The sequence below is a fragment of the Augochlora pura genome, chromosome 5, assembly GCF_028453695.1.
Source record: "Augochlora pura isolate Apur16 chromosome 5, APUR_v2.2.1, whole genome shotgun sequence".
In the NCBI taxonomy this organism is placed as follows: Eukaryota; Metazoa; Arthropoda; class Insecta; order Hymenoptera; family Halictidae; genus Augochlora; species Augochlora pura.
The window spans coordinates 1,264,215-1,281,430 of NC_135776.1; the positions used below are offsets into that span (position 1 = coordinate 1,264,215).

A 17,216-nucleotide genomic window follows, 5' to 3' on the forward strand; every position below is an offset into this window, starting at 1 on the left:
GCTAAATTCTCTTGCCACGAGTGGCCCTCGCCTGCGACGCCGGGGTCCGAGCGGACCCGTCCATCCGTCGCGCTTTCCCTGCCTTTAAAAGACTTTCATCATCTTTGCTATCTTCTTCGACCGCGTTAATTAAAACTTCGCCCGAGTTTCTAGTTGGAGGAGGAATTTTCTATTTACCATGACAAAGATTAATAACTTTCATATTTAGAAAATTCTACTCCTGTATAATCCTGATTTATGCACAATTAGAAATATCATCGAGTAGTGCATCTCTTTCCGAATCCATTCATTTCGCAAATGCGTAGAAACCCGCAGTCTAGTAGTAACGTAAAGATTTAAAGGAACATTTTCGAAATGGGGTCAATGAACATAATAAGATCATCGTATAAACGGCCGAGGTTCAAATAACTTCGTGACATTGAATCGTTCGCCGCGGAAGCATATGGTGCACCGCAGGATGCACCACAGGATGCAGCGCAGCGCGCGTCACACGGCGAGAGCACGCATGAAACACGCACGCGATCGTTTCCGATCGTGGCGTTTAACCAGGTATTGCGCAGGGGTATCGAACGCATAGAAAGCGAGCACGCGATCGTCGGCGTGCAAGAAAATAAACAATCGCATCGATAAGTTGCATCGGACGCGGCTGCGATCCAGTTACGTGAAAGTAAAAGCGTCCTGTCTTTCTCTAGCTACCTAATCAACCGCGATCACAACCGTACATTCGACAGGCATACTTACATTAAAGTGGAATATGAACATCGTGTTCTACAAATCAACTGAAATTATTCGCACGCCGGCATGCTGCCCCGCCCTCGAAAAACGAGGGAAAACGCGTAGAATGTCGCGCGAGATACTATTACGGTCTCAATCAAACACACGATCGAACGATAAAATCAAAAACGGTCCGTGTCGTTTTCATCGAGGAACTTTGTGACGGAGGCATTCAACCTTTCAGTTTTATCGGAATACCCTTGTAAAACCGGTTGAATTTCGATTGGATTCCGTTTGAAAAACTATCGGCTCCGCCTGCTTTACCCGCCAACCTGACAGCTATGGCCGATTCGACACGCGCTCGATCTGTCATCGAGAAACAATTCGAAAATCGAAGGCGCTTTGATTTTTTCCCACGTCTTCGTTCGAAACTGGCCTGCCTTCATCTAGAATGCTACTCCGCGATCGACGAACCAAATACGAGATTAAATACCCGTCACGATTGCGTAAGAAATGGAAATCGAGATCACCGCGTACTTGCTGGAAAAGGAAACAACGACGCGAGACGTCAAACTGTAGAAACGATTCGCGCGATCCTGCTGACAAGCTGTTCACCGTCCATTGTGCACGGTGCATTTCGAAATCAACCATCGCTGCAGATTCGTCAGCGAGAAGATCAAACGAATGCTCTCTGTTATAGCCCGCGGGCACGATTGCGCAGGGAACGCGAACGGCAAATAGGGAATCGTGAGACCGTTGATAATAGCGAACGGTACTCACCTCTTCGGCGAACTCGAAATCACCGTCGAACTTCCTCTTGCACTTGGCCCCGGTGAAGAGAACGAGGAACACCGTGGCCACGAACACCCACGAAAATCGCATGGCTTATTCGTCTGTCGAGCGGGACAGAGAACGCGCCGTCGACGAACGCACCGTGAACCGAGACCGAGACCGAGACAGCGACGAAACCGAAACTGAAACCGGGAAAGGAACGCGGAACAGCGACACGTGCACGACAAACACCGGCCACGTCTAATCAACCCGAACGGACGTAAGGACGATATCTGCGACGGGGTACACGTCGAAAGGCGCGCACGTAAACTTAGCCGGCGCAGCTTCTCCTCGAAAGAGCGGAAACGTTCAGCTCGACGGTCGAACGAGTTGTGAGTGCGCGAACGGAGTTAGGCGACGCCGCACTACCACAGGCAACTGGCCGCTCATTGGTCGGATTCCGGCGAATGATGGGGAGGGACGCTAGGCCAGGTACATAAACTGGACTACCCTTCTCTCTCTGTTGCTTTCGCCACGGGTTACGTCTACCTTCGACGACTCTCTCCGGTAGCGAGGCAGGCTGAGCTGAGCTGAGGCGAGCGCGAGCGCGAACGCGTGCTACGCTGCGCCAGTCAATACCTCCACCTGCCTCGGTTCGCCTACCCGGTGTTGCCAGTCGCTTCGCGAAGGAAAGAGATCGGAGAGAATGAGAGACAATGAGGGTGTGAGAGAGCGAGGAGGAGAGAGAAAGGAGCCAGCCGGCCAAGGACCGAGAGAGAAGAACGGGCGCGGGGAATTCGGCAGGAGGGCACGCCGGAGAAGAGAAGGAATCCAGTCTCGCACCGGATACCAGCACAGAAAGCCGACCGACCTGGCAAGCTTTTCTTTCTTTTCTTTTCTTTCTTTCCTTTTCTCTTCTTTTCTTTCCATATTCATTTCCCATTGCTTCTTTTATACCTGACTCTTGACTGACTCGGATTAGAGACTCTCTGACAAATGATCCTGAGCGAGTTACGTACTAGAACGCTAGATGAGGCTACCTCGTAACGCTATTGTTTCGCACTTTTACCACGAGGTGTCATTCATAATCGGTAATCAAATTCTTGATCGGAAAGTTTCCTTGCATGTACATACATTCTGTTTTGTAATTATTCTCGTCTTGTTTATACTAAAAAAGTGAAGAACTGATAAATGCTGTCTTGTCATTTTTTAAATGAATACAAACTAATCGTTTCTGCTGCTCGATACGTAATATGCGATGTACATATTTTAAATGCGCAATTGCCGTAGACGGCTTTGGTCGAATACCTCTTTGATTTACTGAGAATTGATACGATAAGACACGTACCGAATCTCGTTAATTACAGCGAATCAGATCACGATTAATTAGGGCCCGCAGGGAATTCGATCGCGACAGCAGATTCTTGATAATGGCTAAAAAGAATTCGTGGAATTCCGCGGGATATTACGCCGTAAGAGGAAACCTTTTTCCACTGTGACCCGGTCGGGGATTAGTGACTACTTGATAAATGACCCTACGTGAAAATGAATCTCGCCTTTCTTTTGTTCTAACCGGACAGTCGTGTCGCGTCGAATGTTATAAACAATCACGGGGACGAATTTTGACGTTAACGAGCACCTCGTAGTGTTTCCATCGGACTACGCCATGATTTATTTGTCCATTTTAAAAAATGGCGGCGGTAGCTTTGTCAAATATGACAGCAAATGACGTGGAAATTTATCGACTAATCTTAACTCTTTACACATAAAGTCTTCTTAAAATGTTGAGGGATAAAAGAGGGGCATGTACGAATGATCGAAATATTCAAATTATATCCTTGGGGACAGACAGGTGACTCCGATAGGACCACTATGACGACATACGTCTTAAAAGGGATGACAGACCAAGTGCGGTAAGACTGAGAATTTAAACGCGAAGCCACGAAATGAGATCGTTGCCATTATCGGGCCACGAAGGTAATTTAATGTTATAGTTGGTGGCTACGGGATCAGAGTGATAACGGTTACACGGGACGTGTCCTATACTTTTGGAAGTTACGAGTGAAGACTTTAGTGGTGCGGGACATAAGCGGGGCTAGGGGCTTTCCACCATTCCTTTAACTTTCGTTCTTCCTTTGAAGATACTTAGAGACATAAAAGCAGGCCTGTATTTCGAGTGGAAAGTTGTCGCGGCAATTTGTCTTACTATTTTCTTGCCGCGCGTCTCCTACACTGTATCTTAGCCCACAGCTATTTTCCTCGGTGGAAGTGCACGGACACTTCCCGGGGGAGTAGAAACCAGGAAGACAGCGTCGCGCAGACATTTCCTCCACAAAATAGATCGCATCGCGGGAAAGACAAAGGAGGATGGGGGGAAACACGGAGACAACGCGCTAGCTACCTCATATTTGTTAAATATTACCTCTCGCCGGGTTTCTATGGCTGCGCCGAGGAACTACTGGTTAACCATGGCCTGATAAAGCGAAATCCCCGGTTAGTAACCTTTATTCGGTACGATTCTTTGAAAAACAATCAAATTTTGGAATGAATATTTAACCAGGAAATTATACAAGCTCGAAAAATGACTGTTTCTTGATAAACAACACTTTTGGATGGTTGTGTGATTATTTAATAAGAGCTATGTTACAACGACGTTTATAGCGATTTTTTAATTTTTTAACTTGAAGTCACTTTTTCCCACGCGAGTCGGACCCGCTTGGAAATTTATTGCGCCAAAGGACCGATTCGTCTCCTCGGCTATGTGTGTGTTACACAGCGAAATATATGTGCCTCGTTGCCAGTATGTTTAAGCACACTAGCAAACAGACACGAATGTCTCCTCGGAGACCGCTTCCTGCGGAATGTGGTAGCTAAACACGCACCTTCGACGGGATCACGAACTATAAACGATCTCCTCTTTGGAGTTAAGGTAACCTTTAGCAACCCATGCTCGCTATTCCCCCAATTTACACATTTCAGAAGTATGAGCATATATCATCGACTTTCAACAAAAATAATACCAGTACAGTTTACAAGTAACTGCGAAGACAATTGTGTTTATTTCGTCACACTCGGAAAGGAACATCTTAGGACCACAATAGAATCTTCGTTCTTTACAATCGAAACGATTTATTTGCATTACATAATTCTGCAGTGTATCAACTAAAGGTTCTTCTAAGAACTAAAGATTCTGTAGTACCATAATATCACTCTCTTCGATGCTTACGGTAGAAGCATATTACAAACTATGATAAGAGTATATTAACTCTCCTTGCACCCCCCCAAAAAATAAACTGTTAAATAAACTTAGATAGAAGCTTTGTATATGTAGACCGATCCAATAGTACTACAATAAAATAAATAATAAACTAAACGTACAACCAAGCTGTCATGTTCTACCGTGTATATTTGAGCGCCCCTTATTCTGGTGTTCAGAGTGCACGCAGTGCAGTTTAAATATTATTTAGAACTAACGTAGGTGTATCAAAACTTTAGAATGAACCACCTCGTGAAAATAATAAACGAGGCAATGCGTTACGTACTAGCACAACATACGAGTATGCGCGGGCATCTAAAGATGTATCGATGCAAGACATATCTTCTGCTATTCTCACTTAAGATGTACGTAATGCCATTTATCAACTGAAATCAAATATTAACGTTTTCAAGTTACGTACACAGGTTAAAGTAGCCACTCGTTATCAGTTAAAATCTTAGAACGAGATTATAATTTGTTGCGTATTGCCGGAATGAAGTAACTTTTATTAACTGCAACCAAATAAAAGCATGTATAGTATACAATTAAAATAACTAAATTTCGAACTCACCGATCGGTTCCACGGCTTGAGGGTCTCGTGGTTCTGGAGCTTTCTCCAATATTTCTTCGGCAGTTTCCACGTTGACTTTAAACGAACTGTCCGCGACTGTTAAATTTGTACTGAAAAAAATTCATTGTACAGAACTATGTACGGTTACGCTAACCTATTTTTAGCAAATATTTTTAAATATTATTTTAACAAATTATTATAATGCAAACTTGCTAACCATGCGATTCCTCCTGCAGGTGTTTCCCGTTTGATGAGATTCTGCCAGTGTTGATGCACCTCTTCCACTATGTGTAACGCAAAGTCCCTCGGCTTTGCCTCGCCGTTAAATGCAAACTGATTCTCTGGTTTACCATCCGGAATTTTGTAAATCTTGAACCACTCGATTGTTGCTTTCATCAAGCCAGGGTAATGTTTCTCAATGTCAGATACATCTACAAGAACATAACTTACATGTACAGTATGTTTGTCTACGTAAGGAGAATTAGAAATTGTATGAGTCATCTACTATGTCATAAACGTGATTACGCTGTTATCAGTGCGCGGAAGTTGATTGAGTAATGCCGTCATATATGCATACGGCAGCGATATATTTAATAATTGACTTTTTGGGTTCAACAGTTCGTGCAGACAATTACATAACGCGTTTTATGACAGCATATACTTTCAGTACAACTCTTACCATTCATCTGTTCGGCCAAAGGATCGTTAATATCGATAACTATGATTTTCCAATCAGTTTCGCCTAGAACCATTAACAATTAATGTTAGAAGAAATTTTATTAATGCAAAGAATTTATTTTTGATACACACCTTCGTCGATAAGGGCAACAGCACCAAGAATCTTTGCTTTCACAACTTCACCCCTTTTGGCAACCTAGTAGAAAAATTTTTAGTTACATATAAATCTAGAAATAACTAAGGAAATTATGGTAATAATGCGTTCATACCCTGTATCCAATTTCAAGGACATCAATAGGATCATTATCTCCTTTGTAACCAGTAGCTTCATCCAATACTTCTGGGTTTTCCCATGTCTGTTGAAAAAGAATTCAAATTAGTTATGAAGCCATCTCAACCTGTATAACAATTGCAATAGTAAATATAGTTTGAAATTCATGTGTCTAAGAAGTAGAGTGCCCTTGAACTAAGATTAAAACTTTACAATAGGTATGATAAGGCATTGTTCACAGAATTTCAATCAGGATAAAGCATATCAGTATTTATTTACACATATACTCGGTCATAAAATTGTTCATGATATTCCATGAATTCCAACAATGGAACTGATATTGTTCTTTATATTGAATGATATCATTATGAGATAGGCTGTTTGGTCAGCATTGTGTGATAAACAAAAATATTAGAACAATAGACATTATATCAGTGATCTATTGAAGCAATTATTTTTATACCTGTGGTAAGGCACCGTAATTCCATATATAACCATGATGTGGGAAGCAATTGGCAACATATCTTAATTTTCCTTTCTTAATGTCCTGTTTAATGGGATTCAAGGTTTCCTTTAAATTGATCTCCATCTTTGCATTCGTCCATCTTGGAATCTCAACTATTACGTTAACTATTTTATTGGCTTCATCAGCATAAAGTGGAATGTCATGCATAGGTGAAATTGGTCCCAATTCATTTCCTATAATACATAAAAGAGTTATACCAAATCAGTTCTTCTGTCTACAAAAATAAAATATTTAAAAAAACGCTTTATATCTTTTACCACAATTTTTCTAGATAAAAGGTATTTGAATTTATAGAACACCTGAACATTCAAATTAAAGGGAAACAGAATAGGAAGACATTCTTTTGTCGCATCTAAAACCTTCAACTGCCTTCATTAAAATTGAATTTTTACGATTCAATTTTACTTTTCGGTTATGTATAATTATTTAAAATTGGATTCTATAAAGAATTTCTATTATAAATCTGAAAGCATACAGCGTAATTCTTTCGAATCGCAAGCGTGAACGTAATCGATTCAGTTCGAAACTCGGATCGATAAATTCTCAACTTTACTTTCACCGAGATCAAATGCCAAGCTGACATTATGCGATGCTAACTCCACGTGAAACACGTGAACAGAAAAGAGACAGAGAGAAGTCTATAACGTTCGAATACTTTTTGTTAGAACGAGAGAGATTCAGCGGGAAAAAGTTTCCGGTATGCAAAATGGAGAGAGGACACGGCTAGCTGTTATGCAAAAAAATAAATATAATATGATTGAAGCGTGTAAAGGAGAAACTAAGATCACTTTCGGACAAGTGAATATGCAATAATCACGCGGACAATTCGATGAATAGATGTAGAACAAAAATAGAGGAAGACGACCAACGATGAAATCTGCTTGCACGAGGTCGTCGGAGGTGAAGGTTAGGTTATATCATTGTCTACTCACTAAAATAAAGCCTGTAATCAGTGCTGTTCAAAGCACCCCGTTCGACCGTCGTGTACGACATGCTTCTGTAGAAATTCTTAAACACTGAACAGGACCGCGATCTAACGAAACTGCCGGAAGCTACCAATCTGAGCGGCACAGTCAACTTATTTAAACCTTGACAACGTAACACGCGCAGTGGTATCAGCGACATCCTAACCGAATCTGACGTTGAGCATGCGCACTAACATGCTCGTTAGCGCGCGAAAAGATAAAAGTTTCCTATGCCCAGTTATCGGTAGCGATAACGTTCACAAATAAATGTTCATGTCTCGTTCACATGTACAACGATGACACAAACGTACCGCGATTTATTAATTGAATCTTATTGAAATAGAACTATTATAAAATTATACGTCCAATTTTATTGGTTAATTGATGATTGTGATTGTACAGAATTCACTGGAAGGGATTGTGGTCGATTTAAGCAAATAATACTATTGTTCATCAATTATCGATTACAACTTCTATTTAATCCTTCTTTTAGGTTGTAATAATAAAACAACAAAGTTAGTAGTTTTGTATCAAATACTTAATCATTAATTTATTTGTATTAATTGATCCTCGCTGGTCGTCAATCTCAAATAAAAAATCAACAATGTTACAGCTAACTAGTTAGAATACAGGAATATGATCCAGTTCTCTTCACTTTTTAAGAGCATTATGTTGTATCAGTTAACAACAAAGTCGCGTAAGTGTAAACTTTCGTCACATAATAATTGCTTCGTTTGCCATTCAAAATATCTCTGTAGACTTTGAGTGTCTGAGAATTATTGTAGGGCGGAAATGATGAAGTCGAGGAACTCTGTGACCCTAGCGTAGACACCAGGATACCCTGCCTCGGCGCACTTATAGCCGTAAGAAACGACGCCAATTTGGTAGAAGGTGAATTGTTTCGGTAACATCAGTGGTCCTCCGCTGTCACCCTGGTAAAAATCCATTTCCCATTAAAGTTGATTTTAATGAAATCCAGACTTAATTTACAAACGTCTTCCCTACCTGGCAGGCGTCTTTACCACCCTGAAGATATCCAGCACAGAGCACACGGTTGTCGATAATGGCATTCGTGAACTTAGAATAGGCCTGTTGACAGTCTTCGTTGTTGACTACTGGTAGCTGCACCTCCAGAAGATCCTGCGAAGACGGCCCCTCTGTAAAAGCAGAAAACATATTAATTTAATTCATTTCAATACCGGAGTATCATAAAGACTTGTATCTCTATTCTTTACTATTACGGGGTACTTAGAGCGTTAACGAGCAATACTAACTGGTTGAGACCGCGCCCCATCCTGCAATGAAGGGATACTTGCGGTGGAAATCGCTGCTCCTTAAGGGCTCCTCCACCGGAAGACAAATGGGATATACGTAACCTGAGAAACCAAAGATCATGTTAAGCATGAACAAAGGTGAGTTGATACAACAACGAAGAACTTACTGGAGATTGGTACTTCTGCCGCCAGTCTGAGAACAGCTATGTCGTTGACGAATCCAGAGGTGCTGTAGCCAGGGTGTATGATCTTCTTCTCGATCTCGATTTCGACCGGATGCGCTCCATCATCCTCTCGTTCTAGATTTAAGTCTCCGATACGAACTATGTAGAGCTCCGACCTTACTGCACAGTGGGCTGCAGTCAGAACGTGTCTGGAGGATATCAAAGATCCTCCGCAACGCCATAAGGGCTGTCCAGGGTTGCGAGAGTTGCGAAAACCTAAAGCTGCGATCCATGGCCAGGCACCTAGACATAAACGATTATTAATTAGCTCTTTAGAAAACTATTACCTAGCTAATCGAAAAAAAATTAAGGGTTTAGCCTGAGTAAATTTTAATGACGTTCTAATTAATTTTACAGATTGATGGATTGATTCTTTCATAGAGAATAAGCTTACCAAGTTGTGCAGGGATGCCACCGACGACTCTAGTGTGACTGGTGTTGCTGTAACCGCAGTTTGGTGGTAGTAACGGGCCATAAGGGTTCGGCGGAACTTCCTTGCCGTCTCTAGGATTGTAGGGGCAACAGACGATCGGGTTACCGTTGTCATTAAAGCAGAGCGACTGTCTCAGATAATCGCCGGCTGCGGCGCCTTGCTGCTGCAGCAAGTTCAACAGAGGCTGGCAACTTCTGATCCCGATGCACTGGCCCGGCTCGTTACTCGGGGTGTTGCATTGCTGTCCCACGCCGAGACCTTTCAAAAGAGACATTTAACTTGAGCTTACGTATCATTATTTACAGAGATTCTTTCAATTTATTTAACTATATCAAAACTTGGTAGAATCTATTCACAAACGAAATGAATCATTTCCTGAGAAACCCGAAGTTTTACGACATTTTGTAAATAATGATCAATGAATATTCAATGTTACGAATAATTTCACCATAATGATAGGCTCAGGTCGGAAACGGTAAACAGATTCCACTTATTCTAGACATTGACTCGTTTCCCAGAAACGCTCGTTACGGGAAATATATTTATGGATTACGTAATTGCGCGAGCAAAAGCTGAAGATTAAGTTGCGAATCCAATTTCAGATTAGTAATCGATACGATCAATCATGCGCCAGTTATTAGGAGCATAATTTGTAGTGTTTAGGTATTTTAAAATTATCCAAGTAAACTACAATGTAGTAGAGATCTACAAAGAAGATCTGCAAGAAAGGATTTTATCAAATACAATGACGCAACGATTTTTAGTTACGTGACTACGAGATCTGCTGTATTGTTAATTATTTTTATCCTGTCGAATCTACGAAAAATATTACATGTTCCCACATAGTTGACAACTCGTTCAATCTTGCTATAAGAGTTTAATGATTGATCCAAATTTCCCCAACTCGAATTGTAAGAATCACGCGTGTTATCGCGACGCTTGCTACACACTCATTAACACCAATCGACCTCTGACATTAGTCATATTAACGGGAACATTCAGTCTGCCGATACGGAGGTCCAGACCTTGGTCTTATTCGGACGGCCCTACGTCAGAGTAGTTCAAGGTAAAGCTACTTCCAGGTAAAAACCCGGATGAACGAATTATTAGCTTAAGGCGTTTTAACGACAAAGAATGAGCCAACGGCGTGTTACCGAAACCTTGAAAGCTGCAATGCACTTCGTCAAATCCACCTTCCAGCCAAATCTCACCTTCTCTTTCACGGTTAAAAACTTTCTTCGAACGGTAATGCTCTTTTTCAACATTTAAGTCGGCGTGTTGCGTAACGGTGTTAGATCACGTATTATTATCTCATCTCAAAGAACCGGCTATGTAAGAAAATATTGATTACTTCTACTATTTACACATCGTGGATTCCCCGCGCTATTCTGCTGGCGCGAAAAGAATTGGCAATCCACTAACTCGGATTTTTCTGTTACAGTTCAGTGAATTGCTGGGAAACGACCTGTATTTTCCGGTAGGAAGGTGCACGAAGGTTACATGACGGACTGCTTAGGTATTCGAAGGGCGAACAAATGATTTGAAACACAAACCTTGAGCGGAGATCACGAGAACCAACGGATGCAGCAGACCAATTAACACCAGACACCTGGATAGCATCGTGGATCACTCTATTCTGAAACAGAGAAAAACCGTGAATACGAGCGCATCAACAAATTATATCGATGCAACGCGAGATTATTAATTGTATTCAACTATCGTTTTTTAATATTTCAACAAGTTGCTTAGAAAGCCAACGCGACATAGGGACTCGGAGCTTTGCCTATATTAATTTAATTAATTATCACTGAGAACTACTAATCCCGTGTTACTTACTATGGGTCACTGATATTCGGAAGCCCGATCGATCGATTGGTCCGTCGATCTTCGCGCGTATAACTGTCTGAGAACTATCAACTTAACTTTCACGAACCTTCTCCGGGCGCGTTCGGCGACCAACTGACAGTTGCGCATCAACGGTACTTAGTTTTGAGAAAATATTACAAACTCTGGGGAGTAACTTCTGTGACGCACGCGCGCTAATTGTAATTACCATGCATCAGTAGCAAACGGCATTGCCAGTGTCGATACGTAATGTGTAATCAGCATCAACTGTCGAACGATTTCTATTTTTTTCGCGACTTTGACACAGTGATCTTTACGTAGCCCCAGCTGCCGATTAGACCACAATACTGAACTCTTTATTGTATCTTCGTTCCTGCAATTGGCACATACAAGCGCAAACGTCTTCGCAAAAATACGAGAAAGAATTGTCAAGGTATGCAGCACATTTGCATTAATTGTTTCCGGATTAAAAGACTAGGATATCTGATTGATGTTTTTTTGCTGCCGTCAATGCTACAAATTTCCTGCAATTTGCGGCTAAACTATCGTAAATCTAGGAAATCGTGTAGATTCTCGTAGTTTTTAAATTTCTTCTCGTGAACATATTGTCGTTTACAAACTGCAAACGATTTGTACGAGCTTGTTGTAAAAGATCATTGATTGATCGTCCTTTGCGCAAACATGGCGCGTACACGCGACAAAATTCATGGAGACATCAACGCGTGACGGGACGTGTTCTGTTCGGTGAGTCACGACAATGAAACCATGAAAAATTAGTACAGCGGCTTCCTATGAATTCAGGGCAATCGGATTCACGAGTTTTTCGGTATTTCCCATACACGTCTGGGGGTTCCCATCATCTCGTCCAAGGTCGGGTCAATCATTAAATATTTCTCGGTATTGTGTAAACTGTCGCGTAGCTAATTTTGCAGCCCGTTGAATTTTGAGATGTTACGGTACAGCGAGGAGAGAACGCGACATAATGGATCATCTGGACAAAAAAAAAATGGTAATACATTGACCTTCTAAATGAGCTAGAAAAAAAAATTAAAAATAAGAAAATGCTTTACAGGATACTTTTCTTTCGAGCTTTTAGATTGTTCAGCTTGTTTCTATTTGTTCATATGTTTTCAGACTGTCGTGTGCCGATCCGAAGAATTACATAAATGCGCATTCGCAGTTATCGTCGCTAATGTTCAATCATCTAGAATTATTATCGCAAGTTCGACGTAAGAACGTACAGTAAATGATAGTTCTTCTTCATTCATGATGATTGATTGCTTTGCAAAATTCATTAGCGGTTTGTTCGCCCGCGAGTCTCATTGTGATACTGATATGCGGAAGATGGAATCTGTACGCCGACAGAGCGATAATAGGTGCAAACCTATTTAAATGACTGCATAATTCGACGTCGCCCGATGCGCGCATTTTTTTGTATATCTTCGATTAAATAATCGACTCTCTTCGAATTAACTGTCAGATGGTCGTTTAGCTGTCCGAGATTTTATGAATCTTCTTAAACCAACGTTACCATACTTATATGATTTTAGAAATGATAAAAATAGTATTCAGGAAACGTTGGTTGGACTTGCTGTAATAGTAATTTATTTACATCTGATTATATTTACATACGAATATTTTACAATCGTTGTTGAGTTAATGATAAATTTGATTGGTCTAGAATTCTATAAGGTGTTCCCCTGGCAATGTACATACCGAGCTATTTTACAATCTATAGTTTCGAGTAATACTGTGCACACTGATTCTCTTATTTCGTCAGTGGTGTGGATTTCACCACGAGCATTAATTCTAGAATAGCGTCTTAATGGTTCCGCCGATATTAACAGAGAATACTTTCGATATATCTGATGAACCGTGGATGTTTGTACAATTGTGTTCTGGTGGATAGAAGTGTGGACATGCATGAACACCCATAATTCATCAACGAGTATTATAATACTTGAGTGAAATAGTAGCTCGTTGAAAGTATATCGATGGAAATTGTTAAAAACTTGCGCTTCCTATAGTGCAGTATAATACGATTGCATATATGTATATTCTAAGTACACAGGATTCAGAAGTTCATTGAGGCTATCTATGCACTTTCATTATCACAGAAATTACTTTTATCTCTTTCTCATTTATATGTGTTTAAAGGCGTCACGTATGCCCGTGAAACGCATGACGCATGCGTCATCTACAGTGAAAAAGGGATTTCCTATACTTAACACTCCCTCTACTTTTCGTGTGACATGAAATAATGAATAAATCTTGGAAATGGTTTAATCTGTAAAGAAAAATAAAAAAATCATTAATACTCGGAATCCAAAATGGAATTTGATTTCCACGCGCAAAGAAAGCGAGCCCTCCCGTAGAAAATATCAAGCGGAAAGTAAAAGTTTGAGAACAAATTTATTGTAAATTTACTTGCAAGTAGGATTTTGATTATCGTATCTTTCATCCCAATGGTACTGTGCTTCCAAATCTTCCAGTATTCTTCTAAAACAAAAGGTCTTGTTATTTCTTTTTTCTTTTTTTTTGGGCTAACAGTCTTAAGAAGGAACACGTTTAAGAAATGCCACAGGAAAGTGTAGGCTATAAAGGACCCTTTTTAAAATACTTTTTGCCATATAAATGAGAAATTTCTTTATTGTTATATTTCTAGGTAAAAGATATTACTCGTAGTTCAATGTATATTGATTGATTCAGAACGTGTCTGTATATTTCACTTAGCCGTCTATCAAAAACTTCCTAATCAAAATTAGCATAAAATCGGTATACACTACTGTAAGAGTCTTAAAAGTTTATCTTTGATTATTACGATTGGTGTGTTAGTACAGAACTTAATGGTTATTTAAAAAACAATTATTGAATATATTGCTATCTTGTAGTCTGGAGAAATAAGATTGTATCTGTTGGAAATGAAATCGAAATTGCCTTTATTTATTCTTTGGTAGTTATGCTATTTCATATTATATCAGCTTTTTTTAAAATTCGTTTTTGAATCCATTCGATTTAACTATCATATGTGTAATACGAAATATGTATATAGATTTCATCTACAGCCTGTTATTATTCACATATTATCCAACCACTGGATAATATGTCCTGAAAAATTAAAACACCATATTATATTAGTGCACTGTCTCTAAAAAATCGTTTTTAAAAGATCAATACTATTTTGATCGAAAGTAATTAATGTTTTTTTATTTTACGCCGTTGATTAGAGACACGATAATAGTTAATTTCAAGTGCATACTTACCCGTAACTCCTTGCACCCAATCGGCGTTTCTTTATATAAAACATTACTATCGCTGCTATGATCCCCACTAATGTCATCGAGATAGTAGTAGCTATGGCTTAATTAACAATAATAGAATGAATATAAACGGTTAAGCTAATAACAAAAATTATTGTGGTTGTTACTCACTTATCATCCTGTAAGCAATTACTGTAACATCCTCTTGATGCTTCTTAAGGCACTTAGTTACATGTGATAAAGTACCATTTACTGCAGGACACTCTACATCAAGTATCTTACAAAATAGTGGGAATAGATCTATATTGTTAAAAGGTTCCAGTTTGCACTTAGGTATAAATGCAGGACCCTTCGCGAAGAAGAACGGATGCATTTCTTGCGCCGCGTTGTCATAGCCGTGCAAACCAAATTCTGACTCACTGTTTACTATAAATAAACATTGCATATACGATAATATACGTATTAATAATTCGGAGTTACGTATCGTCTCCTTCTGGTTACCTGTAATATTGTATGTTTTCTTATAATATTCTATGGTTTCGAGTAGATTCTGGAAGGCATATCCCACTTCCGCAATAACAAAAATCGGACCAACACGCGTATTGTTTCCGTAATGGTATTTCTGAGGAATCTCTTCCCTTTTATAGACCTTGAACGTCATTGTTTTTTCTGCTGCTTGTTTCAATGCTTGATAAATAGCATCTTCTTTACCTGAGAGACAAAATTATTTTGTTATCAAGGTCGATTAAAGCAATGTTCAACAGATATAATCAACGTACCAGGATTAGGGAAAATGTGTAAACCCGGTGAAGTACCCACGAATTTATAGTCAGAACTGTTTATATATTTTGTTAGATCTATTATCCTATCCAATTTAACAGCTGCCATACCATGGTCGCTTAAATGAACAACATTTAAATCATGCAAGCCGTGTTGTTCTATTTTATAGTGCAAATACTTTGTTATGTTGTCTAATTTCCTCAGAATGTTGTCAAACACGGGACCATTTATCCCATAGATATGACCATGGAAATCTGGTTCTTCGATATACAATATACCAAAGTTTATTGGATTTTTGGGATGGGTGAACCATGATAACAAGGTGTCTATTCTTTCTTCCCAAGGTGTACTCTCGTTGAAATTCTAAATAGATACAGGAGATTACAAAATATTTTCAGCCAAAGTGATAAGTTATTTAAAAGATAATTTTAAAAAATATACATGTGCAAATGTGGGTAAAATTCCTTGATATTCATAAATTCCACCAGGCCACATCATTGTCCCACTTCTCCTTTGTGCTCCTGCTTTCTCGTTAACAGTCTATCAACAACAACATAGTATAATTTTCTACAGAAAATAAAGGTAATATTTTGATTATTCTTACATACCCATATAGGAAGCACTTTGTTGTTATAATGATATAAATTGTAAGAATATTTAGTAATGTTCCCTGTAGCAGAGTCGTAAAACACACTGTCTACTACACCATGTGTTTCAGCATATAATCCTGTGGCCATGCTGTGATGATTGGGAAAAGTCTTTGTGACAAAAATGTTCATTATATAATCTGCGTAGGTGCTTTCATGTTTCAATTTATTCATGAAAGGTGTCAGGTTCCTATTGAAGTAGTCATGTCTATAAACAAAAGAAAAGAGATTATTATGAAACATTGGTAACTATTTCATGATGAAAGAGTTTAACGAACTTACCTGAAGGCATCGTAAGATACCACCAAAAGTTTCGGATGTTGTGATATCAACAATCCATATCTGGCATTGAGCAAAACAATAAATATTGAGATAAATGTCACTACAGTATTCATGATGTCAATTGTCGTCTAATACGTTCGTTGTCCGACGAAGAACAAAGTTGCTCCGTTTAAAGAACAGTTATTACACGATCTTTCTCATGGTTGTAAAACGTTTGCGAGTATTGTTCCATTTATGATTCTAAATGAAACTGTGTTTGTGACAGTGATAACTTTGACAAACAATTTATCCGTTTCCGGTTATCAGAAACACGTTCTCCTAAATAAACTTATCGAATCACGCGCATGAATGTATTTCTGTCGGTCACGTTTCGAAAAATTCACCAAACCACAGAGGCCACAATTTTCCAGCTGTTAGTCCGACATGGTAAGGACGTGAAACGTTTGCCAATCCTTTTGCAGCACCATTTGCCAAATGGTGATCAGTTATTTCTCATGAACCATAAAATTAAATAGAAATGACAACAACACTTTCGAGTGCGCGAATCTCACATCAGTGTGTGCACACATGTATATGTATGTATGTAACTGCAGTGCACCTAGTGCACGAATTCGACAACGATTTGGTAAAAGATTTATCTAAAGAATTCGTTAGTTGACGTATTTTCTTATCAGCAGATAGGACCAATTCCTCAAACAATAACCAGTTTCGCCTACATA

The 17,216-nt window shown here is 39.5% G+C and overlaps 4 protein-coding genes and 2 long non-coding RNA genes across 10 annotated transcripts in view; 2 read left to right on the plus strand and 4 right to left on the minus strand.

Moving 5' to 3' along the window:
- Positions 1–2,021, minus strand: part of Cow (Proteoglycan Cow) — a 148,701-nt gene extending 146,680 nt beyond the window's left edge. The window contains exon 1 of the mRNA XM_078180212.1: positions 1,495–2,021. Within this exon, the coding sequence (XP_078036338.1) occupies positions 1,495–1,596 (102 nt within the window). The 5' untranslated portion in view covers positions 1,597–2,021. The remainder of the gene's footprint in view (positions 1–1,494) is intronic.
- Positions 2,022–2,579: 558 nt separating this feature from the next.
- LOC144469695 (uncharacterized) lies at positions 2,580–4,986 on the plus strand. The gene is made up of 2 exons (XR_013494031.1): positions 2,580–3,398; positions 3,480–4,986. It is a non-coding gene; the product is annotated as an uncharacterized LOC144469695 (long non-coding RNA).
- Nurf-38 (Inorganic pyrophosphatase Nurf-38) lies at positions 4,595–7,948 on the minus strand. Of its 2 annotated transcripts, none has more exons than XM_078180217.1 (8): positions 7,720–7,948; positions 6,725–6,960; positions 6,260–6,346; positions 6,123–6,186; positions 5,992–6,054; positions 5,530–5,743; positions 5,313–5,422; positions 4,595–5,127 (listed from the first exon to the last, which is right to left on the minus strand). In XM_078180217.1, the coding sequence occupies exons 1-8, from the start codon at positions 7,910–7,912 to the stop codon at positions 5,096–5,098; spliced, it is 999 nt and encodes a 332-aa protein (XP_078036343.1). In that variant the 5' UTR covers positions 7,913–7,948; the 3' UTR covers positions 4,595–5,095. The 2 variants fall into 2 exon arrangements, with proteins under 2 accessions (XP_078036343.1, XP_078036342.1); XM_078180216.1 differs by having other exon boundaries at positions 4,595–5,253.
- Positions 7,949–8,209: 261 nt separating this feature from the next.
- On the minus strand, positions 8,210–11,679 carry LOC144469685 (venom serine protease Bi-VSP). Its single transcript, XM_078180214.1, has 7 exons — positions 11,520–11,679; positions 11,237–11,319; positions 9,645–9,941; positions 9,194–9,493; positions 9,027–9,128; positions 8,758–8,909; positions 8,210–8,684 (listed from the first exon to the last, which is right to left on the minus strand). The coding sequence occupies exons 2-7, from the start codon at positions 11,301–11,303 to the stop codon at positions 8,529–8,531; spliced, it is 1,074 nt and encodes a 357-aa protein (XP_078036340.1). The 5' UTR covers positions 11,304–11,319; positions 11,520–11,679; the 3' UTR covers positions 8,210–8,528.
- LOC144469694 (uncharacterized) lies at positions 9,938–14,260 on the plus strand. The gene is made up of 2 exons (XR_013494030.1): positions 9,938–10,928; positions 11,125–14,260. It is a non-coding gene; the product is annotated as an uncharacterized LOC144469694 (long non-coding RNA).
- On the minus strand, positions 13,147–16,639 carry LOC144469682 (bis(5'-adenosyl)-triphosphatase enpp4). Of its 4 annotated transcripts, none has more exons than XM_078180209.1 (9): positions 16,498–16,639; positions 16,177–16,423; positions 16,010–16,108; positions 15,568–15,931; positions 15,290–15,499; positions 14,960–15,214; positions 14,792–14,888; positions 13,956–14,024; positions 13,147–13,815 (listed from the first exon to the last, which is right to left on the minus strand). In XM_078180209.1, the coding sequence occupies exons 1-9, from the start codon at positions 16,608–16,610 to the stop codon at positions 13,722–13,724; spliced, it is 1,548 nt and encodes a 515-aa protein (XP_078036335.1). In that variant the 5' UTR covers positions 16,611–16,639; the 3' UTR covers positions 13,147–13,721. The 4 variants fall into 4 exon arrangements, with proteins under 4 accessions (XP_078036335.1, XP_078036334.1, XP_078036336.1 ...); XM_078180208.1 differs by having other exon boundaries at positions 13,956–14,027; XM_078180210.1 differs by having other exon boundaries at positions 13,149–13,815; positions 13,960–14,027.
- Between the last annotated feature and the right edge of the window lie 577 nt (positions 16,640–17,216).

Bases quoted from the DNA above. Each gene is read 5' to 3' on its own strand.
- Nurf-38 (XM_078180216.1), bottom strand. From the start codon at position 7,912: ATGTCGCTGATACCACTGCGCGTGTTACGTTGTCAAGGTTTAAATAAG. The intron at 6,055-6,122 runs GTGTGTATCAAA...TAATGGTTCTAG, and splicing joins TGTTGCCCTTATCGACGAAG to GCGAAACTGATTGGAAAATC. The intron at 5,254-5,312 runs GTGAGTTCGAAA...ATTTGGTTGCAG, and splicing joins TCAAGCCGTGGAACCGATCG to TTAATAAAAGTTACTTCATT.
- LOC144469685 (XM_078180214.1), bottom strand. From the start codon at position 11,303: ATGCTATCCAGGTGTCTGGTGTTAATTGGTCTGCTGCATCCGTTGGTT. The intron at 9,129-9,193 runs GTAAGTTCTTCG...TTGGTTTCTCAG, and splicing joins GGCAGAAGTACCAATCTCCA to GTTACGTATATCCCATTTGT. The intron at 8,685-8,757 runs GTAGGGAAGACG...GATTTTTACCAG, and splicing joins GTGGTAAAGACGCCTGCCAG to GGTGACAGCGGAGGACCACT.
- LOC144469682 (XM_078180208.1), bottom strand. From the start codon at position 16,610: ATGAATACTGTAGTGACATTTATCTCAATATTTATTGTTTTGCTCAAT. The intron at 14,028-14,791 runs GTAAGTATGCAC...CTTTTGTTTTAG, and splicing joins TTGGGTGCAAGGAGTTACGG to AAGAATACTGGAAGATTTGG. The intron at 13,816-13,955 runs GTAAATTTACAA...TTTTCTTTACAG, and splicing joins AATCAAAATCCTACTTGCAA to ATTAAACCATTTCCAAGATT.